General features: G+C 42.3%; 1 protein-coding gene across 1 annotated transcript; it reads left to right on the top strand.

The window, feature by feature from the left end:
* Positions 1-552: 552 nt before the first annotated feature.
* Positions 553-22,928, top strand: LOC102694743 (constitutive coactivator of PPAR-gamma-like protein 1). Its single transcript, XM_015348261.2, has 17 exons — positions 553-1,508; positions 4,070-4,316; positions 7,981-8,063; positions 9,900-10,028; positions 10,863-10,953; positions 12,162-12,259; positions 13,100-13,368; positions 14,135-14,222; positions 14,341-14,562; positions 14,911-15,082; positions 15,550-15,799; positions 16,394-16,508; positions 16,974-17,183; positions 18,342-18,516; positions 19,124-19,262; positions 19,695-19,791; positions 21,024-22,928. The coding sequence occupies exons 1-17, from the start codon at positions 1,035-1,037 to the stop codon at positions 21,330-21,332; spliced, it is 3,168 nt and encodes a 1,055-aa protein (XP_015203747.1). The 5' UTR covers positions 553-1,034; the 3' UTR covers positions 21,333-22,928.
* Positions 22,929-23,978: the final 1,050 nt, after the last annotated feature.

The following is a 23,978-nucleotide window of genomic DNA, read 5'->3' as shown; positions in this document are numbered from 1 at the left end:
CACCTTGCACGGGACTGGTGGTGAACAGCAGGATGACTATAAAAAGCGGGCGATTCCTTTTTTTTTTTTTGCTTATGTCAGGGGAAAAAAACCCACAACGTACAAAACACGAGCAGACGCGAAAGCCATCCGGCATCTCCAAAGAAGTTTTATTTCCCTCGGCCTCCCTCCCCCCCCCCAAAAAAAAAAAACAACAACCCAGAAATATTCATTATCTTTAGGAAAAAAACGCTGGAGCAGCAGCAATGCGTTTTACCCAGCTTTTTTTATTTTTTAAAATGGACTTTACCCAGCTTCTTTTATTTTACCCAGAATGGAATATCACACTATTTATGCATTATATTACTTACCGCATCCTAGAATTATACAGCGTGTGTGTGCACATATCATGTGTATATGGACATATATATATACAGTATAATGAGACCATTCTTCGCCCGGCTGGCGACTCCAGGGCGCAGCACACGCGCTCGGCACATCTGGGCTCTGCGCTGCCCCGGCGCGCTGGCCCCGCCCCCTGCGCACCGTACGTGCCCTGCGTCACTGAGGCTCTTTCTCCCCGCACTCCAGACACATCCAGAGACATGGCTCCGTGAGACAGCACATGGCGGCCAGCGGCCATGAACCAAAAAAAATAACTCACCAAAAAAAAACCAACAAAATTTAACAAATGCATCTGTAACAACCCGATTTGATTTTTTTTTTTTGCTTTCCCCACACAGGATTCTTTTTTTTTTTTCCTCCTCCTCTCTCTTCTCTCTTCCAAAAAAAAAAAAAACAACAACAACCACAGCGGCAACGTTTTAATCCGTTCAGGAATAACGAGGGAATTTGTTTACTCATTTAAATTCCCCCCCCCACCCCCCGTTTGGTGATTTTTTTTCTTTTTTTCTGACAAAAAGCAAAGAAACAAAACAAACAAACCGACCAACGAACCGGAGGACAAAACATCCCCACCGCTTTTTTTTTTTTCCTTCCAATTTTAAATCGATTTTGATTTTTTTTTCCTCCTTTCCTCCCTACAGGCAGCCATTATGGGCGTGCAGGGTTTCCAAGAATATATCGAAAAGCACTGCCCGACCGCCGTGGTGCCGGTGGAGCTTCAGAAACTGGCTCGGGGTAGCCTGGTCGGCGGCGGCCGCCAGAGACCACCCCAGAGCCCCCTCCGGCTGCTGGTGGACGCCGAAAACTGCCTCCACCGACTTTACGGCGGCTTTTACACCGACTGGGTGAGCGGGGGGCAGTGGAATCACATGCTCGGCTACCTGGCCGCCCTGGCCAAGGCCTGCTTCAACGGCAACATCGAGCTGCTGGTGTGCTTCAATGGCGCCCTGGAGAAGGGCCGGCTTCACGAGTGGGTCAAGCGGCAGGTGAACGAGAGGCAGACGGCGCAGCAGATCGTCAGCCACGTCCAGAATAAGGGCACCCCGCCGCCCAAGGTCTGGTTCCTGCCGCCGGTGTGCATGGCCCACTGCATCCGGCTGGCACTGCTCCGGTTTCACATCGGGGTAAGTGGAAGGGGGGGGTCCCCGGCGGCCCCGAGTTTTAACGCGTTACGGCGGCGAGGGGGGGGGTGGAGGTGGAGGGTCGTTTAAGACGGTCGTAGGGAAAAGAGTCGCCTGTCGGGCCTCCAAAGGCGAGGTCGGTGTATATATATATTAAAAAAAAAAGAATCCAAGGTGTCAGTCTGAAGTGTTCATCCGGACACGTATTTTTTTAAAAAAAACTCCCGATTCTGTTCTTGCCCCTGCCTGTGCATCTTATTAAAACTACCCCCCCTCCTCCTCCTCCCTTACCCACCCCGAGGGGCAAACAACAAGAGATAGCAGCGTCTTTCAGAGAAGTCAGGAAGACCAGATTGATCGCCCGACGGAAGGCATGCAGAGGCCGGTCGCTGGGTTTTTTTTTTTCTTCCGCTCTTCGCTTTTATTGCTGATCGATATGATGAGGAAGGTCGTTGGTGACCCGGCCACGTCTTGACCTCTTACCCCCCTCCTCCCCAACCCCTGTATTGACAACATTGCGTGTGACGTCTTGGAGGAAGAGACATCTCTGAAAGGGTGCGATGAAGGACACCAGCTGTTTTCGCCACCCTTGACGACGTGTCTTCAGTGGTCATCCACCGTTTTCAGTATCCGGAAAAGTATAAAGATCATGCACGCTGTCTAGCCTTTTCAATCCTCCTCAGATAGAGTGAGCCTTCATATTTATACAGTTTGCATATCAGCCTTCATTGCACACGAGCAAAGACTACCTTTAATAACTGAGGCATCCCAAACCACGACAGAGCTGTAGTAACACAACAGGGTGGAAAGTGAATTTCCTATAACGTGGAAGCCTTGTGTGTACTGTCAGAGATGAATGAACTTCTGCAGACTCGTGTATAGGTTCACTAAAACACTGTTTCGTGTCTACCTTGCTCACAAAGTTCGGGAAAAGCTCTTCACGGGAAGATGATAAAAACTAGTATTTAAATAACTACACTATTTCTCTGCTGTATGTTCCTGAACTGTAATATCTGTATGGTCTGACAGCGTTGTTGCTTGTAGCTTGCCTTTAAAAATAGCTCCCATCTATTTCTCTTGCTCTGAAAGTTGTAATTCTATTATGCCAGATTGGATGGCATAGCTATCAGAATATTTTTGAGTTTTAAGCCCTTTTCCAGGGTTTTACTAAGACTTTGACTAGTGGGTTTCTGCACACCTATTCTTCTCGAAACAGCCCCCTTCCCTGAGCCAGTTGACGTGTTTGTACAGCAGATTTGTTTAGCATTACACCCAGGCAGAGTTTAAATCCCAGTGCTCTGAGCTAAATGTATATTTCAGAGATGGATGTGATAATCACGTTCAGAAGCTTGGCAAAGGGAAAGGGATCATTGTAGGTGCCGTTCATTCGTACAGAATAATTTATTGACCTGCTGTCAGCGTGCCAGTTACGTGTGCAGTCCAAAACATGCCGGTTTGAGAAGCTTTCAAGTCACCTTTTTATGATCGGGGAGGACTGCAGAAAAATCTGGTATGATGCTGGAAGTCCCACCTTCTGCCTACTCCAATAGGCTGTTCATGGGATGCCTTGGGTATAGTTATGTTGGAAGCGCAGTCTGCCGATTGGCTCCGTGCTGTTTTTACACGTCACTTCTGCTGTTAAGTATAGCAGGCAGGCCTAGAATGGGCATGCAGGCCTCACTTCGGAATGGAGAAACTGTTACAGTTTCTGAAAAAACGATTCATGAATTGCCTGACCCACTTTGTGGCTGAACAATGTGCAGCTTTTAAAAATAGATCGTCTAGGGTATTGTCATGAAAAGGCTGTGGAGAAGCTACAGACCTTCTCCGATCAGCCTGATCATTATTCAGATTTGTTTTGATCAAGGGTCTGTGTAATTTTTCGCACACTGGAAGAAGGCTCCAGCCAAAACGTTTTTGTTTTTGCTTTTAAAAGCATGCCCTCCCTCTGTTCATGTCTGCTTTTATTCTCTTGATGTACAAGTGTAAGCGTAGTGATCTACTGAAGGAGAAGTTGCAATACAAAAAATATTGGAAGTATTAATTCAGCCATGATCAGGTTTAAATTAAGTAGGTCAATATTTTCTAAAAACGTCCTAATCGCTGAATTTAACCCGATTTCCTTTATCTTGGATCATCTTACAATCCACCTAGCATTTACATGACTTCAGTTCTCAAAACACAACTTGGTCTTTTCACTACATTTAAAGGATAACAGTTTTGGCTGTCTTTTTTTTTTCTTGTAGAATACCTGAGGTGGAGTTACACTTAACTGTAGCAACCTTTGCTTCTCCTGTTAGCCAGCTACCAAGAAACATATATGTGCTTAAGAGTTTTAACACCAGTATATATTAAGCTCCAATTACACCTAGGCAGGTCAATTCGGCCCTGCTAAACTCTCGGATTGCAAGCATGTAGAAGTCAGTCCGGGTGTTCTTAATGAATCCTCCCAATCTGTTATTTCATTAATTGTTTTTAACAGTAGAGCTTGTTGTCTGGAGCTCGCAGCCTGGTGTGTCGTATTTGTTAGTCGTTTCACCTTGATTTCTCTCTTAATATTGCAGGTTGCCCAGAGTATTGAGGATCACCATCAGGAAGTGATTGCATTATGCCGGGAGAACGGTTTCCATGGTTTGGTGGCGTACGACTCCGATTACGCCTTGTGTAACATCCCCTACTACTTCAGTGCCCATGCCCTGAAACTGAGCAGGAATGGGAAGAGCCTCACCACCAGCCAGTATCTGATGCACGAAGTTGCCAAGCAGCTCGACCTGCATCCAAATCGCTTTGTAATCTTCGCCGCACTGTTAGGTGGGTGACTAATTCCTTCTTCGATATCGTTTTCCAGTGCAAGAAAGCATGCCATCGGCTAGAACATGGAGTTTTAGCTGGTTGCTGTTTTGATTAAGCCATGTATGAAGGCATTTATTTGCGTATCTGGCCTATTGTACTAGTGCTAAGGAAAGACGAGTTAATTCTGAGGCCTCTCCTTGTTACTTTCACACTAAATATGTTTGTTGGAAAATAGTTTGTTGGCCTAGCAGCCTCATTGTTTCGCCTGGTTTCCTTTTCTATGAATACCTTTAATATTCTGTAGCAGCATTCGAAACGCTTTTTATTATGGAAGGAGACACCAAAAGGGCTCCAGATTCAGAATATTAGTTCCTCAATGTGTGACACTAATATCCCCTTGGTGTTGGTCTTTGATGTTGGCATGGCAAGGGGCACTTTTAAGCTGTTTTACTGAAGGATATTTGTACACTAGTGGCATTGTTCTGTGCCCTCATTCAGTGTTTTGTGCCCATTTTCTTCTGTCTTTATATTTGTTCTTGAATACTTTCCTCTGTTTGTTCTTGCTTCAAAGAGAAAATCGGATCAGTTTTCTTCCACCAGGTGAAGCGTGTTGAGATCGGATGGTACATTACAGTGCTGATAGCAGTCAAACTAAGAACAAGAATTTTTTTAAGAAGCCATGAAACCAACAGCTCCATAGTCCTGAAGTTATTCAAAAATTAGTAAAAGGTTATAAATGTAGCACACACCAGAACATCCTAATATCTGTTCAACACTCCCCATGATTTTATTTTTGGTGCTTTTGAGCCTCACCAAAAATCCTGTTTTTTACAGATATAATTAAAGATCCTCCATGTAGAAAGCTTTGGAGATTGATGATGTGATCACCTAACTGTCCAGGCTTTATCACATTTAAAAGTTAACAGATTTGGTTACTATCAAACAATGTAATTTATTTTTAGTGATATAACAGGTGTACTAAAGGCTATAAAGATAAAAATATCTGAAAGACTTTGAAAGAGGAGACAATCTTGGTTAAATATCACACGGATTTTGTAACTTAAGGCTATTAAAGGCACAACTCTTGACTGGATTAGCAGGTTTTAACCTGATCTTTGTAACCTAAATTCATTTTATAGTCGAATCTGTTAGTAGAGAGGGAGGAAAAAAAGTAGACTGCAGATTCAGTAATTAAAACATTATTTCTAGTTATTATGGGGATTTGTGGATTTTGCTGAAGCCTTTATGTGTGAGCCAGCAATTTCATATTTGAGTGGATGGTATGCATTCTAGCTTATTGCCGGTTTAATATTTCTAGGATTTATTTTTCAAGTTTGAACTTCAATCGACATATTACTAAAGAACACCAGTCACTCTGGGTCTCAAAAAAAATTGCCATGATTTGTTTGCTCGGTTGTTCTCATGTTCATCTGGCTGTCTCAGACACTGGTGTGTGTAAATTGTATTTTGTTTAGCGCTAAACCCATTTTTCTACATTTGCATTTAACTTAAGAGTAAATAGAATACTCTTTCTTTGTCTTGGAATTAATTTTGTAGCAGAGTATTCAATAGAAAGGTTATTGGGAACAATTTTCATCACATAAATGTGAATCCTTATTTTTTTACCTCTTGGTTGAATTTGGCTCCACCTGTTATGACATTGCATATTGATTTTTCTTCTCCCATGTGATCTCCTACTGCTAACGTTAATCATAGCCCGAAAGGAAAGATCCACAGTGTCCATAAGGGCTGTGATGGTATAAAATAACAGCACTGTTAGGATCATGACATTAATCCAGTCAAGCTTTATTATAGTAATTAAACAAAATTAGCCACAACTGCTAGAAAATCAGTTTTTTTTTGCATATTTGTTGTGTTTAAAAGCTAGAGAACAAAAAAATACTTTTTTTTTACATTGTATAAGAAACTATTTTCTTTTCAGCCGAGCTCCATTGAGTGTTTATTTTGAAATTTCATCTTGTAAGAGCAATTCATTTTTTCAGTAGTCAGAAACGGAAGAGGAATACAAATGTGTGTACACCTGTATTGGAAATCTGGTTTTAAGGTGTAACGTTGTATCAAAGGATTTAAGGCCAGGAATAGAGCCTTGTGTTGGCTTAAAGTTGTGATCTGTCACTTTTCAAATTGCATTAAGTGTCATCTTAAAGACGGGAATAGAAACAGGATTTTCATTTGTGTAGCAGTTCTGCATCTCAATTTAATTTTCAAAGCAATAAGTTAGGTTTGTGTAGCAAATTAACTATTGTCATTGAAGTCCTTTGTATGATGAAAATTATCAGACATTTGAACAGAAATTAAGTATTAAGCCATAGAAAAGTCTGGATGCATACTTTGGTTTGATTAAAAATATTGAATCCAAAAAAGACTTGCTTGCTTTACATTAAGGTAAAATGATTTGTGAAATTGTGAGCTTGTAACAAATATTTGTAGCCTGTAATTCCAGTTGAATTTCAGGTTGTGGCAGTTTTACATTGTTGATATTGAACAGTGCTTAGCAATTACTCCTTTGGCCAAGCAGGCATTTGTAAGATTTAGCATTGTCTGCAGAACCTAACGACTTCCGAAACGGAGCCTTGCCAATATGGATTGGTATAACCAGTTGAATTCAAATACTGACGCTACACTCCTCAGATCGGTGTATTTTCTTCAGAATTCAGTGGTTTGAAGGAAGAAAATGGTATCCCTAAATTTAAAGGCCACACTCCTGCATCACTGCTTTGTGGTATCCCGTCTTGAATGGCAATGTGATAATACTGTTTGTCTCCTTCCCTGAAGAATTACACTATCCAAGCACAGAAGACTTTTAGAAGCGGTATTCAAAATGCTTACCACATTTTTAGTTGTGCAAACCTGAATAAAAACATTAAAAGTTTGTACACTTTCCACTGATGGTTAAGGAAACTATCCCAAATTTATTATGTGAGGGTTGTTTCCATGCTTCAAAGTGTGTATATATATATAAAAAGTTTTTCTTTCCTTCTCATCATGGAATTGAGCTTAACCTCTTCCTATGCATCTCGCTGACGCAGATGCCCACTCATAATGAAAAATGGAAAAGCAACAAATCGCTACCAATGATCAAAAGAAGCAACTTTCGCAATACGGCACCCAACAATTCATTGTAACAATTCAGGTAATAGTGAATCGGTGCAATTGAGCAAAAGTCAAAAGATCACGTTTCAAAGTTTTTTTTTCCCCTGTTTGAATTGGTTTTTGTAACCAGAGTTGTGTTAATAAAGCAGTCTGGGACGTGGAAGACTGGCGGGCATGTTTCAGCGTGTTGCATTTGCAGTTGTGGTTTGTGTCATGGGTTCTTTATTGTGGCAAGCGCTGTAGATGTTTTAATGTGTACAGAGATGTGGGGGAAGTGGGGTTTCAGGTAAATGTCAGATGTTCACAGCTTTCTCACAGCGGGTTGAGTGGATGTAGCGTTGTTCTTTTCCGTTTGTCTTCCACTTTAAAGACGTTCTAAACCGGTCTCGTTCATGGTAATGTGGCAGTGTTTGTCGACTCGTACGGAGCTCTGAAATAAACATTCACCAAAATACTTATCTTTACACCCTGTACACATTTTGCCATGTTTCTAGAGGAGGAATGGGAAAATGCCAAATCATGCCTTTATATCATATTGAAAACTGAGCGCTTCTTTCTTTGCCTGTAGGTAATCACATTCTGCCTGATGAAGATTTAGCTGCCTTTCACTGGAGTTTACTTGGTCCTGAGCATCCTTTAGCATCATTAAAGGTAATGTGGCAACTTGCAGACTGAAAATGCTGTAATGCAGAAAACACATTTTAATACGGTTGGGTTTTTTTCAAATTGTTTCCAACAGCTGAAATGACGTTTTTTGTCAGCTTAAGCCTTGCTAACAAGCAGGAGATTAAACGAATGTTAAATTTCATTAACAGGTGCAGGTTTTCAGTAACTACAGCCTAGGGGTTACAAACTAATTCAAGACCAAGCAGATTGCAGTGCTGTCTCACCTCGGTTCCTTCCTGACAAGACTTTCAGGGTGATCAAATATTCATACAACAGCAGGCTGTGAGTCTATTAGCCTGCCGTTTTGAAACAGTCTGTCATTTAACTGTGAAGGATAGTTCTTGTAACACGAAGGTACATGCTGTGATTTGTGTCTCTATTAAAAAAGTTTTCAAAACCTGGATGGAGGGATTATCGAAGAAATATATGCATTTCGTGGAGCGTTGGTATATTTCTCCTTCTGAAATTAAAACTCGGTAGGTTTGCATTTTTTTGGAGTGTCAAGTTAGATTTGACCATTCCTTCCTGGTCAGGAGCTGATGGGAGGGTCTTTACAGTACATGAAACCTTTCTGTTTCTACTCAGTTCATTGTCTGATCGCAGTGGACATTGTTACCCTGCCAACCTGGAATAAAGAGAGACTTTATCATCACTGTGTGGAATGGTTGGAGACAATCTATCCTTTGTTGTAGCTAGGAAATGTAATATGGTCGAAAAAATGCAAGATGCTGAAGTAACGTCAGAAATGACTTCACCTGGAAATACATTGCAGCAGCCTGTTGCGCAACATTATTACTCGACAGATGGTTTTGTTTGTTGAGGAGCTTTGGTGGTTAGTGAGTCTGCATTTTTCTCTGTGTGGAGGGGCGGCATTTGTGGTTTGTGCCCTTGTGTAAGAGAGAGATTTATCCAGTATCCATTAGAAAATGGTGAAGTGCCCCCAGGGTGGTTAAGCGAAGGGCAGCACGTTTTAGGCTAGGATTAGGAAAAGTCCTCCTTCCCGTTGAAACGGTGACCTCCTGTGACTTCCTGGGCATCGCACACATTGCATTTAATGGGAATTTTGAGCAGGTATTCTGGTATTGTATTTCTGTAATCGGGTCTTTGAATATTTAACCACTAATAAGAATAACATGCCTTAAGTGCATTAGCAGTAATTGATCTTCTAATATTACATTTTATCAGAAATCAGAAAACAAGTAGTAGTTTTATTAATACATTTTTGGTGAAAACTGTACTTGAGCCTTCACAGCTGTACTGCTCTAAAGCATTGGTTTAATAATCCAGCTCCCTAATCCATTTTAAGAGCAAAGATACCTATGTTAAATAATTCCAGGAGATGAATCCCTCTTTATCTTGTCCAGTTTGGATTAAAATCCAAGGTTTGTGTGAAATCTTTATCTGTAGAAGCAGCTAGCTTCTCAAAGTGATATTCCTTGTTTGCTTTTTACCTCTTGTACTGTCCCACCTGAAAAGTTTCAGATGTAGTCTACTTCAGACTAGTTGTTTTGTGACAGGTAACTGTTTCTGCAGAGGCAGCACTGGTTATAGGGCTTGTTCACCTGCTCTGTTATTTTTCTTTGATGACTCCATCGTTTTTACAGCAGTGTTCAAATGCTTTGTCTGCTTTTTTTTCCAGCGGGTTAAATCATATTCCTTTGTTACATCAACTGCCGTTGGAGTGCAACTCTGCACCTGGCTGTTCTAAATGTTCTAAATTTTAAGGAATGAACTATGTGAATTTAAAGTGTTGACCAAAATTTAGAACTATTAAATTCATGTTTCCAGAAAATAACTTTTGGCTTCTGCACTTTGTGACAGGTACGTGCACACCAGCTAGTCCTGCCTCCTTGTGATGTGGTTATTAAGGCAGTAGCCGATTATGTCCGCAACATTAATGATGTCAATGATTTGGAAGTCATCGCCAAAGACATCTTCAAACACTCGCAGGTAAGGCTTTTCGAAAAGGTGCAAAGGTTAACATTTTATTCTGGGAAAGTTATCATGGGTCTTTCTCCTACACTAGTATTTTGAAGCTACTTGGTTTGAGCCTTGTTAAGCCTTTTGTACTTTTTTTGTGCAGAACACATTTTATTTTTTACCTAGTGATATATTAACAGCTCCAAGAAAACTTTTTTGGAGTAAAACTTGTAATCTAGTATATAATGAATAGTCAGAAACAAGAGGATGCCATTAGACCCATTAAGCTTGTTTTGGTAGTTAGCAGCTTATTGATCCATGTATCGCACCCTGGTTTCTTTCAGGGAATAGCTCGATATGAGCTTCAAACATATGACTGGGTCTGTGTTTCCTTACCCCCCGGAAACCAAAGGCTTTGAAACACTCTTGTGTGGTTCAGTAAAATGTCACACAGGGCATTTCTGAAGCTATTCTTCCATTATCTGTGGCACTGTTCCCAAAACATGGGAATTTCAGTAATGCTGTCTTGGTCATGACAAATCTAAAATTAGAAGACCTTTATCTTCAACTTTGTAAATGACTTTCTCTTCTGTGTTTTCGTCCCTTTGTTTGCCACCGGTAGTACTGTTCTCAAATTAAGAAGTTGATGGAAAGATAGACCAAGCTGTCATTTTATCAGTGAAAATCAGTGATATGGCGATGTGTAACAAGGGGCATAAAGTAACTTCATTGCAGTGATATGATGCTTTAACTGCTTTTTCATGATTCAGATGTTTTTACTCATTTTTTTGGGGGGGATGAAGTTACTTGCTTTTGCCAAGTGGTTGGAGGTTTGTATTTTAACTGGCTTATTTTGTATTCCAGTCCAGAACTGATGACAAAGTTATCCGATTTAAGAAGGCGGTTGAGTACTACTCTGCCGCCAGCAAACCCCTACAGTTCTCTCCTTATTTAGGTAAGTTTGATGCACGAGGTTGTTAACCGTGCATAATGTTGGTGATTAAACACTATCCCTTCACCTGATATATGACTGGTTTAAAATACTCAAGGACAGCAACCAGGGCTGTGATTTGTTTTAAAGTTGTAGGTAATAAGAGCAGATGTATTCTAAGACATGGTTTGCTCCTTAGCTGTTGAGGCCACGGTTCTGATTTACTGCTTATCGTGGCAGAGCATGGCAGTCAGACCTGTTTCCCACTATTCTCCTAATTATAACCTTAAATTTGCCTGCTGGTTACCTCTGTCTTAACAGGGCTTTCTGTAATCAGTCTTCGTAGCAGTTTTCCTGGTTTCCATGGCATCCCCAAGTGCTCGTTTGCTTTTTGTGTAAGAGTTAGAAGTGCCTGTTAAACAAGGAAGGCGATGAAAGCAGGGATCTCTCCGTTTCATCCTCTTTTTCTTTTTTTTTTATTCCGGCTGAAAATGAAAACCTTTCTGTACGTTTTGCGCATTTTTAAGATGAGCAAAGCGAGTTTTTAGCTTGTAGGACCCAGCCCCCCTTTCAGAGCGATGTGTGAAATGTTCTGAGTTGCCCCGAGACTTTCTGTACAATTTGGAATGGCTGGTATGTGCTGTGCATACAAATAGGCTTCTTTAGAAAGGACTCTTACACAGCCTGCATGTTCCTCAGATTGAAGTTGAGAAAAACTCCCCAGTGTAATCATTACATCAACAGCAGAGTGCTTTTTCAAAAGAACTTCTTGTTAAGAAGGAAAAAAAAAATGGAACATTGGATAATGACTCTAGCTGGGTTTATAGGGAAGACCCAGTCCCCAAACCCCTACCTCCTGATTTTTATTTTAGACCAACTGCATGCTGCTTTTAAGTAATGTGTACTTGGCAACAAGAAGATTCTTAGTTTTCCTGACACTTAGTCCAACTATTTGCGGAAGAAAAGACTCCATTCTGAAACAGAACGTGGAATTTCAAATTATTTTAGAACTTAAGTATTTGCTCTTAATTACAGTTTGGTATGTCATTTTTTTCCCCCCCGTGTTAATTGATCAGGGAGTCTTTAATACAGGATCACATTCAGGACACCGGCAAAGATTCCAGACTGTATGGTTCTGAGAGCATGGAGTGTTTCAAGCTGTGCTGGTGGGCGTTCCTCTTGAGTACGGAAAGAAGGCGCTCAGTTATTAAGTTTTCTGTTTTTCTGTACAGTCAGACCAAATCAGTTTGGAGTGCCTGCTGCCATGCCACCATATGTACCTCCTCAGATGTTTAACATTCCACAGACGGCTCTTCCTGCAAAGCCTGGAGTAAGTACTCGAGGTGCCTCGCCGCAGATACGGCAATAAATCTCTGGAACGTGATGAACAGTTACAATCTCCGGGGTGGATGCTTTGGGGGGCAGCCGAATTTAAGTTGGAGGGAAGCCGTTATTCGGCGCGGATCAGAGAACTCATTTTATCATAAAAAAAATCTTTAAATGCGACAACTTTCTGTGGTGGGTTGTGGGTATATTTAGAACTAGTGTTTCAGTGGTGTCTGGTCATAGCCCTGGAAAGCCACAGTCCAGCAGGTCTGTGTCCCGGTAGCTCACCCTTTATTCATCCATTTGTGAGGACTTGGATTATGTCATTGCTTTGGTGAGTTTGTCCACTTGGGTCCATGTTTGTCCAGCTGATTTTTGAGTGCTGCAGGGCTGGTGTTTCCAATTCCAGTAATCTCTGAGATGCTTTATTGAACAATTCATTTGTTCACGTGCTCAGAATGTAAGTGTTTAGAAATGTATGTTTTTTAAACTTGTAAATGTGTGTAGCTCTCCAGGACCAAGGGTGGATACCCTTGATGTTGAAATCGGATTTTTTTCCCCCCACTGACATTTAAAATAACATGTTTGTCGGAGTTTATTCTGGCATTATAACCGAAAAAAACATCACTGTGTAATAAGTTTTGCAGACAACATCACTTGTCGGTTCAAGGCTTCTGTGTCGAACTGTAGATGTCTGATAAACTGGTCTTTGCATTTACTGTAGTCCAGATTTTCCCCAACGTTTTTCCAGTTTTGTCAAGTTTCGTTTTTATCCACTTGCCTCTCCTCGTACGTGGACATCAAAAACAGTGTGGTCAGCTTCCCTGTGCTCCTGATCTCGCAGGTCCAGCAGCTGCCGGGCCAGAATGCCTATCAGTCCTCGCTTGCAGAGCCTGGCCTCAACCTGGACTCTCCAATGGGGAAAGGTCTACCCGAGCAAAACAGCTTCAGCAACATTCCTCATGAAGGGAAACATACTCCGCTGTATGAGAGGTCTTCTCCCATCAACCCTGCCCAGGGCACCAGTCCGAACCACGTGGAGCCTGCCTGTTTTAACACCTCTTCCACGTCCTCCTCTTCAGAAAACGACGAAAACAGCGGCACCACTGCCAAGTAAGCGGATCGCCGTTTTTTTGTTTAAATTCTTTGCTTGTGCGCACCGTTTTTAATGGCAGCTCCACAGCACTGGTGGCGTATTCCTCCTCCCCCTCTCTTATCCCGTGCCCTCCTGTATTATTTTGCAACAGGGCAGCCTGGTTGCAAAATAAAGTGATGAGAGAAAGCGGCAAGTGGGCAATGGATTCCATCTGAAAAGTGAAGAAGCGCTGTCGCAAGTGCCGTGCCACAGATTAGCTAACCAGGTTCATGGCTTCCTTCCTGGCACGCTGCCAGAGCAAGCTAGTTTTCACTGGGCTTTGCCAGCTCTTTGTGTTTCTTGTCATTTTTTAGTTTCTCTGTTTTCGTGCTGACAAATTTCAAGGCTGTGTACATGCAGCAAAAAAACAAACAAACATCCTGTGACCTAATGCATTTCTGCCTTGGCAGAAAACATCCAGGATTCTTCAAGACAACTGAATGCATGTAGACCTGCCCTGTTTTACCCCTTACTTGATGTTGCAGAGCCCCAGTGTCTTGTTATGCTGTTGTTACAGTTAACACACCATCATTCATTCCCTAAACACTGGAAGCATTTATGGGCTGCCCTGAGATTTTTCTAAATCTGAAAACGTCTAAGAATTTTATTGTGCACACGCTGTGGTGATTACAAAAGCTTCTGTGTTCGTTTCCATCAGTGTTCTGTGTTTTAAGAAGGTGGGGAAAAATCGTGTTTACAGAGTAATACATTGTCAATGAATTATAAATGACTTGTATTTTTTAGCCATATAAGTGACCATAAGGGAGGATGGGAAAAACAAGGAAGTCAGTCGGAAAGTATACCAGCGAGAGACCTGGGAGACCAAGCAAAGGTATTGTTTTTTTTTTTTAAAAAAAAGGAAGAGGTTGCAATTTTGCTGTCTTTAAAAAAATAAGTTTCCACATGCTTTCCGTTTAACAAGGATTCTGTGCTATGTTTTTTCTTTTAAGGCCGAAGATTCGTCTGTGTCATCTGCAGGCCAGGGAGGCGAAGGCAGAGGAAGTCATGGTGGAAATTCCCAGATCCCCTCTCTCCTGTCAATGCCAACCAGGAACCACATGGACATTACAACCCCTCCTTTGCCAGTGGTGGCCCCAGAGGTCCTGCGTGTGGCTGAACACAGACACAGGAAGGGCCTGATGTACCCCTATATCTACCACGTCCTTACAAAGGTTGGGGAAGTAAAGGCATCTTCCCAGAGAAGCATGTGCTCCATATTCTTTGGACTTGCCCTATGGCTGTTAGCTCACTGTGAAGGGAAATGTATCAACAGATTGAGTTGCATGCTGAACAGATAAATTGAAGTGTTTCTTTGGGTTGACTTGAGCAATTAAGGAAGCTGAAAAGGCATCACGAAAAAAACATATATCGAATTTTCCCACCCACCTGACCATATAGTTGTTTTCCTCCCCAAAAAAAGTATATGTAATTAAGAGCTTAAGCCACCATTTGAAGTGCAGTACTTCAGATCTGAGCACAGATATTTTTGTTGTTTACATTTTTTGTTGTTTACATTGCAGGGTGAGATAAAAATACCCATCACCATCGAGGACGAAGCCAATAAAGACCTGCCTTCGGCTGTTCAGCTGTACAGGCCTATCCGACAGTATGTTTACGGTGTTTTATTCAGCCTGGCTGAGGCCAAGAAGAAAGCTGAGAGACTTGCTCTGAGGCGGAACAGACTTCCGGAGTGTAAGTGGGCTTCCTCATGGAACAATAATCTAGGAGTGAACGTCTTGTAGCCCTAAAAACCAAGAGATTACATGTGGGTTTAGTCGGAATAAGTTCAGTGCCCTGCAAACCTTAGACCTTATTCCCACCGAGGGCAAATAACCAGGCGATCTACACGGGCTTTTCAGGAGCTGAGGGAGATCTGTGTGATACGTCTGGGTTTTCCTACGAAAACCAGTGTTATGGAGCTTCTGTCTGAGGCCAAAGAAACTGAACTTGGAAGACTTTCCAGCTCTTAGATTACACAGGTGTCAAGCTAAGTATGTGAACAAGGCATTGTGCATGCAATTATATTATTAAGCATTATTTAGCACAGGTGCATGCTTCATAAACTGGGCTTGAAATAGGATGGGAGAATGTGCTTGGTTTGTTCTTGGGAGTCACATATGCATGATTTTCTTTAAACATTCCCCAATCTTTGACATTAGATCCCGCAGTTATCATAAAGGAATGGGCTGCATACAAAGGCAAGTCTCCCCACACCCCAGAACTTGTGGAGGCTCTGCCTTTCCGGGAGTGGACCTGTCCCAACCTGAAGAAGCTGTGGCTGGGGAAGGCGGTGGAGGACAAAAACAGGAGGATGAGGGCTTTCCTGGCCTGCATGAGATCTGATACTCCAGCCATGTTGAATCCAGCCAATGTCCCCACTCCTCTCATGGTGCTGTGCTGCGTGTTGCGGTAAGCGATTTTGAGAAGTGTCTTTCTTCCCCCTTTTTTTTGGCTGTAAAACGAGCCAAAGGCTTTCAGACAGGACTGTGCAGAAAGATTGGCGGAGATGAATATAATTGCATGTATATTTGTCTCCTGCTTTCAAAGCCCATTATGGGTTGCATCATGTGCCTTAACATCCCAATCTTGTACTGTAAGTTTTTCTCTCTTGCACGTTGACAGTATTTTCTATTGGACAGGCTAGTGATAAACTGGAGTACACTTTTTAACACTCAAGGAAAGAGTAAATGCTCTCTTGGAGGGAATATAGGTTTATTCCTCAAAAATGTAAAAAAACAACTTTGTGTAATTTTGTAGGTGGTAATGAAATAAGTTTTGTTTCAATACATTCTTAATTTTAAAATACTGTACATAAGAATACGTGATGAATGGCACAGATGGCAGGTGGTCGATATAGAAATACAATTATTTGAATTATTTTAGTCATTCATAAACCAGCAGCAAATACCTGACATAGTATTACTTGATTTGCCGCCAAAAAGCACCCTAAAAACTCTTAGCTATCAAAATAAAGTTCGAGTTCCCATATATGTTTTATTCCAGGTTTATGCTACAATGGCCAGGAGTACGAATTTTGCGTCGCAATGAACTTGACGCATTCTTAGCCCAAGCACTTTCTCCTAAACTATATGAACCTGACCAGCTGCAGGAACTTAAGGTGAGTTTGGATTATTTTTGATGCCTTAGCTGGTTAAAGAACTGTACTCTTCTCTTGAATTTTCTTCAGTCCCTACCTGGCAACCGAAGGGGTAAACTTGTATAGGAGCAGGTAGGGAGTGAATTCTTTGCTGACAAGTTAAAAAAAAGAAACATATCTGGGGAGCCTTATTGAGGGTTTCTTCAGATCCACAGACCCAAAGAGGCTCCCCAACTGAAAGCTGTTTTTTTTGTACACTTTTCAGAGTGCAGCTCACTCCTGCTTGTTCCTTTTTACTTCTCCACTCAGTCCTCATTAAATCTGTATCTGCAGGTTACCTTAAATTACTGTTAATGTAAATGCTTATGTATTTGTTTTTACCTTGGCTAGAGGGCGGATATAATATCCCTTTTGTTTTGTGTAATTAAAATTCAGGTCTGACATCTGGGTGTCCTTGTCACTAATTGGTGTCCTTCCCCCTCCCAGATTGACAGCCTTGATCCTCGAGGTGTCCAGCTGGCCGCTCTGTTTATGAGCGGTGTAGATATGGCTCTTTTTGCCAACGACGTCTGTGGGCAGCCAGTCCCCTGGGAGCACTGCTGTCCCTGGATGTACTTTGACGGCAAACTTCTCCAAAGTAAACTCATCAGAGCCAACAGGGACAAAGCTCCGTTAATTGACCTCTGTGATGGTCAGGTACGTGATCCAGATCTTTTTGCCTGTAGAGAGTTCTTGCATCCCTTCATATAAGTTTCACAGTTACGTTATGCCATATCATTGTCCTCATAAGGTAAAGTTTGTATCAAATAATTAAAGTCTAGTTTTAGGTTGTGAAAGGTTCACACACAAAGCATGCTGTAGAGGGTACCAGGTTGCATTTTGCAACCTTTTAGTGATAGGTTTTTGATGCAAGTGTCTTGTGCATTTGAGAGTTGCTGGTACAGCTTAACTTTGTCCGGAGTTTTGCTGATATCGTCTTCCTTACATGTCTTTTGGCACGTGAAATATTGGAGATCCCTAAAGACAAAGGTGTTTGTTTTGCAATCTGTTTCATTTTGTGCAAAGTGAGGCTTGAGCATTGAAAGGTTTGGCGTTCTGGTTGGGCACCCGAGTGTGGGCTGCGCTCTGATCCCCGGGTTAAGGTTTGGAACCTGTCACTGGCCGACTGTGGCCCGGATTCTCCGAGCAGTGGTGCACAGTTGGCCGAGTTTCCCTGTAGAGAGGGGTTGGGATTAGTCGCCGGGGCTCTCTCAGCTCCTGGCAACAGGCAGCTCGCTGTGGGGTCAGTGAGGGACAGGCCCCTCCTCTGTTCAGCGGTAAACGTGCTGTACGAGGCCGCGCTGCCTGTGATGGGTTTAAAACCGCGTAGCTGAAAGGTGAGCACGTTGGAGGGGTCTCCCTGCAGTTCTGCATTCTCAGACATGCTATTCAGACATGCCGCACCATGAAAAGGGGAATTTGGTGATCACAAATCGAGTGAGTGTAGTAAAGGATTGGCCATTCTAGATTAAAAAAAGCCATTTTCTTGATTTATTTGTTTTTAATCCTGTTTTACGAGCAGATGAAGAATGCCACATATTTTGTTACCTTTCAGATGTCAGGTTTTCTTTTGCTGGGCACAAGGAAATAGCTCAGTTTGTCCAGGACATTTGAATGTGTTTTTAATAACATTCTCGTGTTTGCGTCGGAACCTGTTTCATTTCGGCTCGGCGTCCACGGTTCCGATTTGTGCACATTAAATTGTAGAGGTTCTGTAATGTCCTGAAAGGGGGACACAGGAACATTTGCGTATTCATCCCGGAGACGCTTCAGAGCCTTGGGAGCTGTGCTCAGCCTCTCGTTGTGTTTGACCAGGCCGAACAGGTTGCGAAGGTTGAGAAGATGCGCCAGAGTATCTTGGAAGGGCTGAATCTCTCCCGCCCGGCTCACCCTCTGCCGTTCCCGCCACACGGCATGCCGTTCTACCCCACTAACATCTACCCCCCGCCTCCGATGCCACCCCCTCAGGGCAGAGGAAGAGGATTGCCTGGTGAGTCCTTGCGTCCGTTATCCGTCTTCCGGAAACGGAACAGCTATCCGTACCGTTGCTTTGTCTTTCTTCCTAAAGGTATCTTTCTTTTTTTTTTTATCTGGAATCTTTCTTTTTAATTGTATTTTTTTTTTATATCGACTAGTTTCATGAATAAGATAAGACTTTATTGATCCCGAAGGGAAATGGAGGCGTTACGGCAGCCCAGCCCAAGAAAAGCAAGACGACCGCAGTCGTTTGTAAGGCCCGGGCGGCACCGTACGTCGACGCGGGGCTGGCATGCTGCTCTAGCACACCATGAGCTGGCCCTGACTGGAGGGGGTGGCGTGTCTCTTACCGGTGTAACTTCCAAGTTGCAGGAGTCGCCGTTTGCTGGCAAGCAAGCGCCCAGCCCCGGCCAGCCAGCGGCGCTCTGCCCACTGTGAACTTCTGCATGGGGGGGGGATCCTTGCTACGGTCAGCTAGTGGCAAGACCCAGGCCCGTAGAACTCAACCCACACCTTGAGCAAGTACCTTTACTGGTTGTGCCACGCTGCGGCCCAGGGACCCGGCAGGCCTGAATTGTGATCGAGCTGTTTTTTTTTTCTTTGCGACTCTGCACCCTCAGGGCTCCAGGCGATCCCTTCCCAGGGTGGGAAGCTGGAGATTGCGGGGACCGTGGTCGGCCAGTGGGCGGGGAGCAGACGCGGCCGGGGCAGGGGTTCCTTCCCTCTCCAGGTGGTTTCAGTTGGTGGACCAGCCAGAGGGTAAGCACGCCGGAAAAACGCCCGCTCCCAAACCATCCCGCGTTTTAACTGCTGTGCTAACGGAGCCCAACCCTCTTCCCTTCCGAACGTAAAACGGAGCTCTCTCCGCCATGCCTTCCTTTTGCTTCTGTAGGGATATTTCCGTCAGTTGTCCCGTAGTTTGATGTGGCGCCTCTGCTTACTCGAGTTTTTTTTAGTTATTCCTCGCGTCGATGAGGTGTGTCCTCATGGATGCGAATCCCGCGGTCTTTTTTCCAAGAACATATGATTTGCGAGGTGATGGAACGATTGGTATGAAGTTAATATCGGAGGTTGTATCGATCTCGGTCTTCTTCCTTTTGTAAAGTTTAAAAGGAAAATGGGTGTTTAAAACCATGTTTCTTTACAACAATCTAAGGCCCACGTTATTTTAATTTGATCTCTATTCACCAGGCGCCCAAGGGGGGTCATTTCAACTCCAGTTATAAGGACCTTTGGGAGAGGAATCAAGTATCACAGCAGAGGTTCCAAGAGTCAGGGATCATACCAGGTAAGACGCCTGAGGTTGTGGGTAGGAATAGCATCGTTCAGTAAAACTGAGAATATCACTGAAAAGTGCTGTCACTTATCTGAAATTCACAATGAGAGAAAGACGTTGAAACCCATATTCCCGGTATGTTTTCACAACACAGTCGCCTCTGGGGTTGTACTAGTTCACACACGCCTAAAACGAGCCGAAACACTTGACGCTTGTTCTTTTGTGTTAATCTGGCAGTTTCAGCGACGTACGGGTTTCTGACAGTTCACTGTTCCGTACAAACACACAGCACACAGAAATCTTTGATCTGTAAACACGTTGGACAGGGTAGTCTGCAACAGCACGTTTGCTGGACTAATGGTATTACGTTGCCATGGTATTCTCCAGTAACCACGTGGAAACGGCTCTCTGACAGGATTTGTAAAGTTAGTTCAAAATGGCTCACTGATGTCAAAGTAAACAAAGCACCTATAATACATACAAAACAAATGCTCTTGTTTTTTTTAGAAATGCAGAAATGATACAAGAGTAATGTTTAGATTAGTAATGAGCTGCCAAATATGAGAGGAAACTTTTCAAGGAAACTGAAAGTAAAATTTCAAAACCTGATTGATATAAGGGAGCTTATTTGTGAAACAATCCTCTTTCTCCTGGAAGGGCTTATGAGCTTAAAAGCTCAGGGGGCTCTGAAATGGTAGAACTATTTCGACGATCGAATTCGAATGGGCAGTGTGTCATGCTGCTGCAATGCGACTGGTTCGAGTCCAGGTCACCCGGCGCTGCCGGGTTTGGCTGCAGGGGCTGCGCTCGGGCTCCTGTGTGCCGGGGGGGGGCAGCTCGAGAGTGCCCCCGTCTCCTGCGGCACATTCGCTCCTGCTGAGCCGCCGCGCCGCCGAAGCCGTAATGTGATCAGCCGAGGAAGACAGCAGGTGAAAAGGGGTTAGAAAGAGATCCCGGGGACATCCTTTAGAAAGCTGCCGTGGAGCACCGAAAGGTAAAGTTTGAATTCAGGCTTCTGCAGCGAGGAGAAAAGGAAATTGGAAAACACTCAATCCTGAAGATTACACAGGGCAGCCTGCTGACAGAATTATTCAAATACATTCAGTGCGTTCTTGGCATCAGTCGGGGATTGTGATTAGTTTTCTCTTCTTTTTTTTTTCCTTCCCCCTCCCGGGCAATCTTTCGGTTTCAGCGGCGTCCTTTCTCTATATTTCTTCTTTTTTTTTTCCTCCTTCCCCCACCAGAGCAAACCTGCATATGCTGCTTCTGCAAACGAGGTGGTTAAAGAGAAAAAGAAGCCGAAGCCACAGGAATCGAAATCTCCCCCGCCGTCTTCAGACGGGTCCCTGGCTGAGAACGGAGTTGAGGGTAAACCAGCTTTCCCGCTGAATAGGAACAAAGGGGATGGCAGGGCTCCCAACCAGCCTGAAAGTGCCTTGAGCAGTGACTCTAAAATGTGCAATACGAATCCTCATTTAAATGCACTAAATGCAGACAATGACTGCCACAGAGACGAAGCTCTGGGTGCCTCTGTCTTAAAAAAAGAAGAGTAAACCTATTTTTATAGAGAGGGTGAAGGATGATGGAAGGTTTAGGGTTAGGAATATCTGGGAAGAAGGAAAGCCTACAGTTGAAGTACATTTTTTCCTCTCCGTAAGAGAAAATGAGGACTTTTGAAATTCGGATCCCTCTTTGATGTCAGCGAGTCTATACAAGAATAATGTCTTGTTTTCTTTTTTTATTTTGGTTCAAAAGACTTTTAAACCAGTGACACGTACGATAGTACCAATAAAGGAGTAGGACACTTCACTCCCACATAAATGATCTTTACAAGTTTCAAACTGGTTACGCAGAATGTTATTTTCTGTTCTTGAAATACAAAAGCTGAGAAATGCTTTCATTTGGCAGTCTTTTAAGTACTTATAGGTTGAGATACTCTTTCAGTACCTGGCACCATATATTAGCCATTGTAATTGATTTTGTGTTGTGTCACAGTAAATGCTTTTTTTGAGAATTTAAATCACAGATATGAAAAAAAGAAACACAACCACATTTCTCATATGATTCATCGCCGTTTGTGGTTTTATTGTGTTGAAATGTGCAGAATTTTTTCAAAATCAAATAACTGTAGAATAAAAACAGCAGCTTAAGTTCTGATGATCTAAGTATACGTCATACTCTTAGCTATTTAAGTAACGTCAAGAAACAAGTTAAAATCACTGAAGATGCAAATGACCTTGCAAAGATAAAACGAGAAATTCCGGTACATTTTGTGTCATAAATTGCCATGCATCCGTGATCAATGAACAATGTGGTTTCTTGAATCAGATGTAGAACATTAGTACTACTGTTTCAGCTAAACTTTCTGCATGGTTCATAATTTTAAAAGGTGTGTAGTTATTATGCATGTTGTCCTTTTTCTTCCATCCTTACAATTACTGTGCCCATTTGCAAAATTTTAAAAGGCTAATAATCAGTAATAGTCCTATAAAAGGTGTTAACTGTTTAGTCAGTAACTGATTTGCTCTAACCTTAAATTTTTGTGATTATTGACCTCTGTTGCATTTAATAAAGAAAACTTACAAAAAAAATATCTAGCCACTTTAAATATTGTTAACCCTGGTGTATTCATTACTGTATACATTATTATTCTCTGTTGCTGTTTTATGCATTCATATTAGCAAAACATCTCTGAAAAAAAGAAAAACGTTAAAAAAAAGCTTGGATCTTAAATTACCCCCTTTTTGTAGCTGGAAATAAGTCAACAAGACGCTTGACCTTCCCATCAAGAGTTTAGCATAAGCAAGTAAACTTGTAATCATTTTGATGTTTACGTTAGTGTTTTCAAACTTACTGTACTTCTGAATCGGAATCATAACTTAAATCTTTTTTTCATCTAATTCTCCTGATGCTTTTCATCACACATTAGTGATCAGAAATACGGTGTAATCCCCAGTCCCCTGCCCGCAAGAGCTAAATAGGTTACCTTGATGTAAGTTGAAAGGAGTTTTACCTAACTCGTGAATTGTAAAAGAATGAACTACTGTTGGGTTTGACTGACTGTTGATGGATTGTGGTGTGGTGTATTTGAAGGCAATTGAATGCAACTTACAATGCTTAATAAAAGTCTTTATTCTTTTAGTATAAAACTGGATTCCCCTGTGTATTTTTGAAAGTGCATATTTTACATTTTTTCCTGCATGGTTTGTTACCACCCTCAAGAGTTTTTTTAGTAGGCAATGGTACAAACACTGTACTTAAAAGAAGCTGGTAAATCTCAAATGCTGTCCAATGTAGCTGAATTAGACATACCAAGACGTACTTTGTTTTTAACAGCTAAGCTCTTCATTAAAATTCATGTCTGTTGTATTTAGGATCTGTTGCTATACGAGGCTTCCTTCTGTCCTTTTACTGTGCATCTGGGAAAGAGGAATATTTCTATAAAAAATACATTTCTTACAAAGGATAATTTGCTGACAGATTGGTTTGCATTAATCATCTTTCCCCTATGTTCATATCTACTAGAATCTTGCATGCATTTTAATATTTGGAGTGGCATTTATATATTACAATTTAGTTTCAAACTAGGAGCAGTACAGTTGTTTAACCTTCAAGGGGGTGTCGCCTGTCAAAGGTAGTAGGAAAATAGTCTTGGCACTTTTTCCATGACCAAATTTTCCATTAAAAAAAATGCTCCAAATCCACATATTTATCCATACACACAAACGTGCACTCCTGCCACCATGGCAGAATAGCAGGGCAGGATGTTAAAGCTCAGATAAGGCTGCTGAAACCATTGATGGCCTAGAGAGGTGATACTCGATGACACAAAAAGTGATCACTTTTACAATGTCTTCCTCCTTCCTTCAGTTCTAATATACATGTGTGGAGTTCGATATGGAATCGGCCCGAAACGAACTGGGGTTTTTATAAAGCAAGAGCTGTGGAAAATAGATGTTTGTAGACAGTCCTTAAATGTCTTGGATGTATAAATATGAGCAAAAGTTTAAAAGGGGTAACCCAAGATCAATGTGAACTACAGCATTCTAACCACAGTTATCACACTTGTACCTGTAAGTTGTAAGTTACTGTATGCAACACCAAGTTAGCCATCTGCAGCTCTCAGATACTGTTTTAAAAGGATACAAATCCAAGAATTTGTATACTGTGCTTTTAATAGTTCAGTTCAGACAGTAGAT

This window comes from Lepisosteus oculatus, chromosome 4 (genome assembly GCF_040954835.1).
Source record: "Lepisosteus oculatus isolate fLepOcu1 chromosome 4, fLepOcu1.hap2, whole genome shotgun sequence".
NCBI lineage: Eukaryota > Metazoa > Chordata > Actinopteri > Semionotiformes > Lepisosteidae > Lepisosteus > Lepisosteus oculatus.
This window is presented reverse-complemented; position numbering and strand designations above follow the sequence as displayed.

Excerpts from the sequence above, each read along its gene's own strand:
- LOC102694743 (XM_015348261.2), top strand. The coding sequence starts at position 1,035 with ATGGGCGTGCAGGGTTTCCAAGAATATATCGAAAAGCACTGCCCGACC. Across the intron at positions 10,029-10,862 it reads ACATCTTCAAACACTCGCAG|TCCAGAACTGATGACAAAGT; the intron begins GTAAGGCTTTTC and ends TTTGTATTCCAG. Across the intron at positions 19,792-21,023 it reads AGAGTCAGGGATCATACCAG|AGCAAACCTGCATATGCTGC; the intron begins GTAAGACGCCTG and ends TTCCCCCACCAG.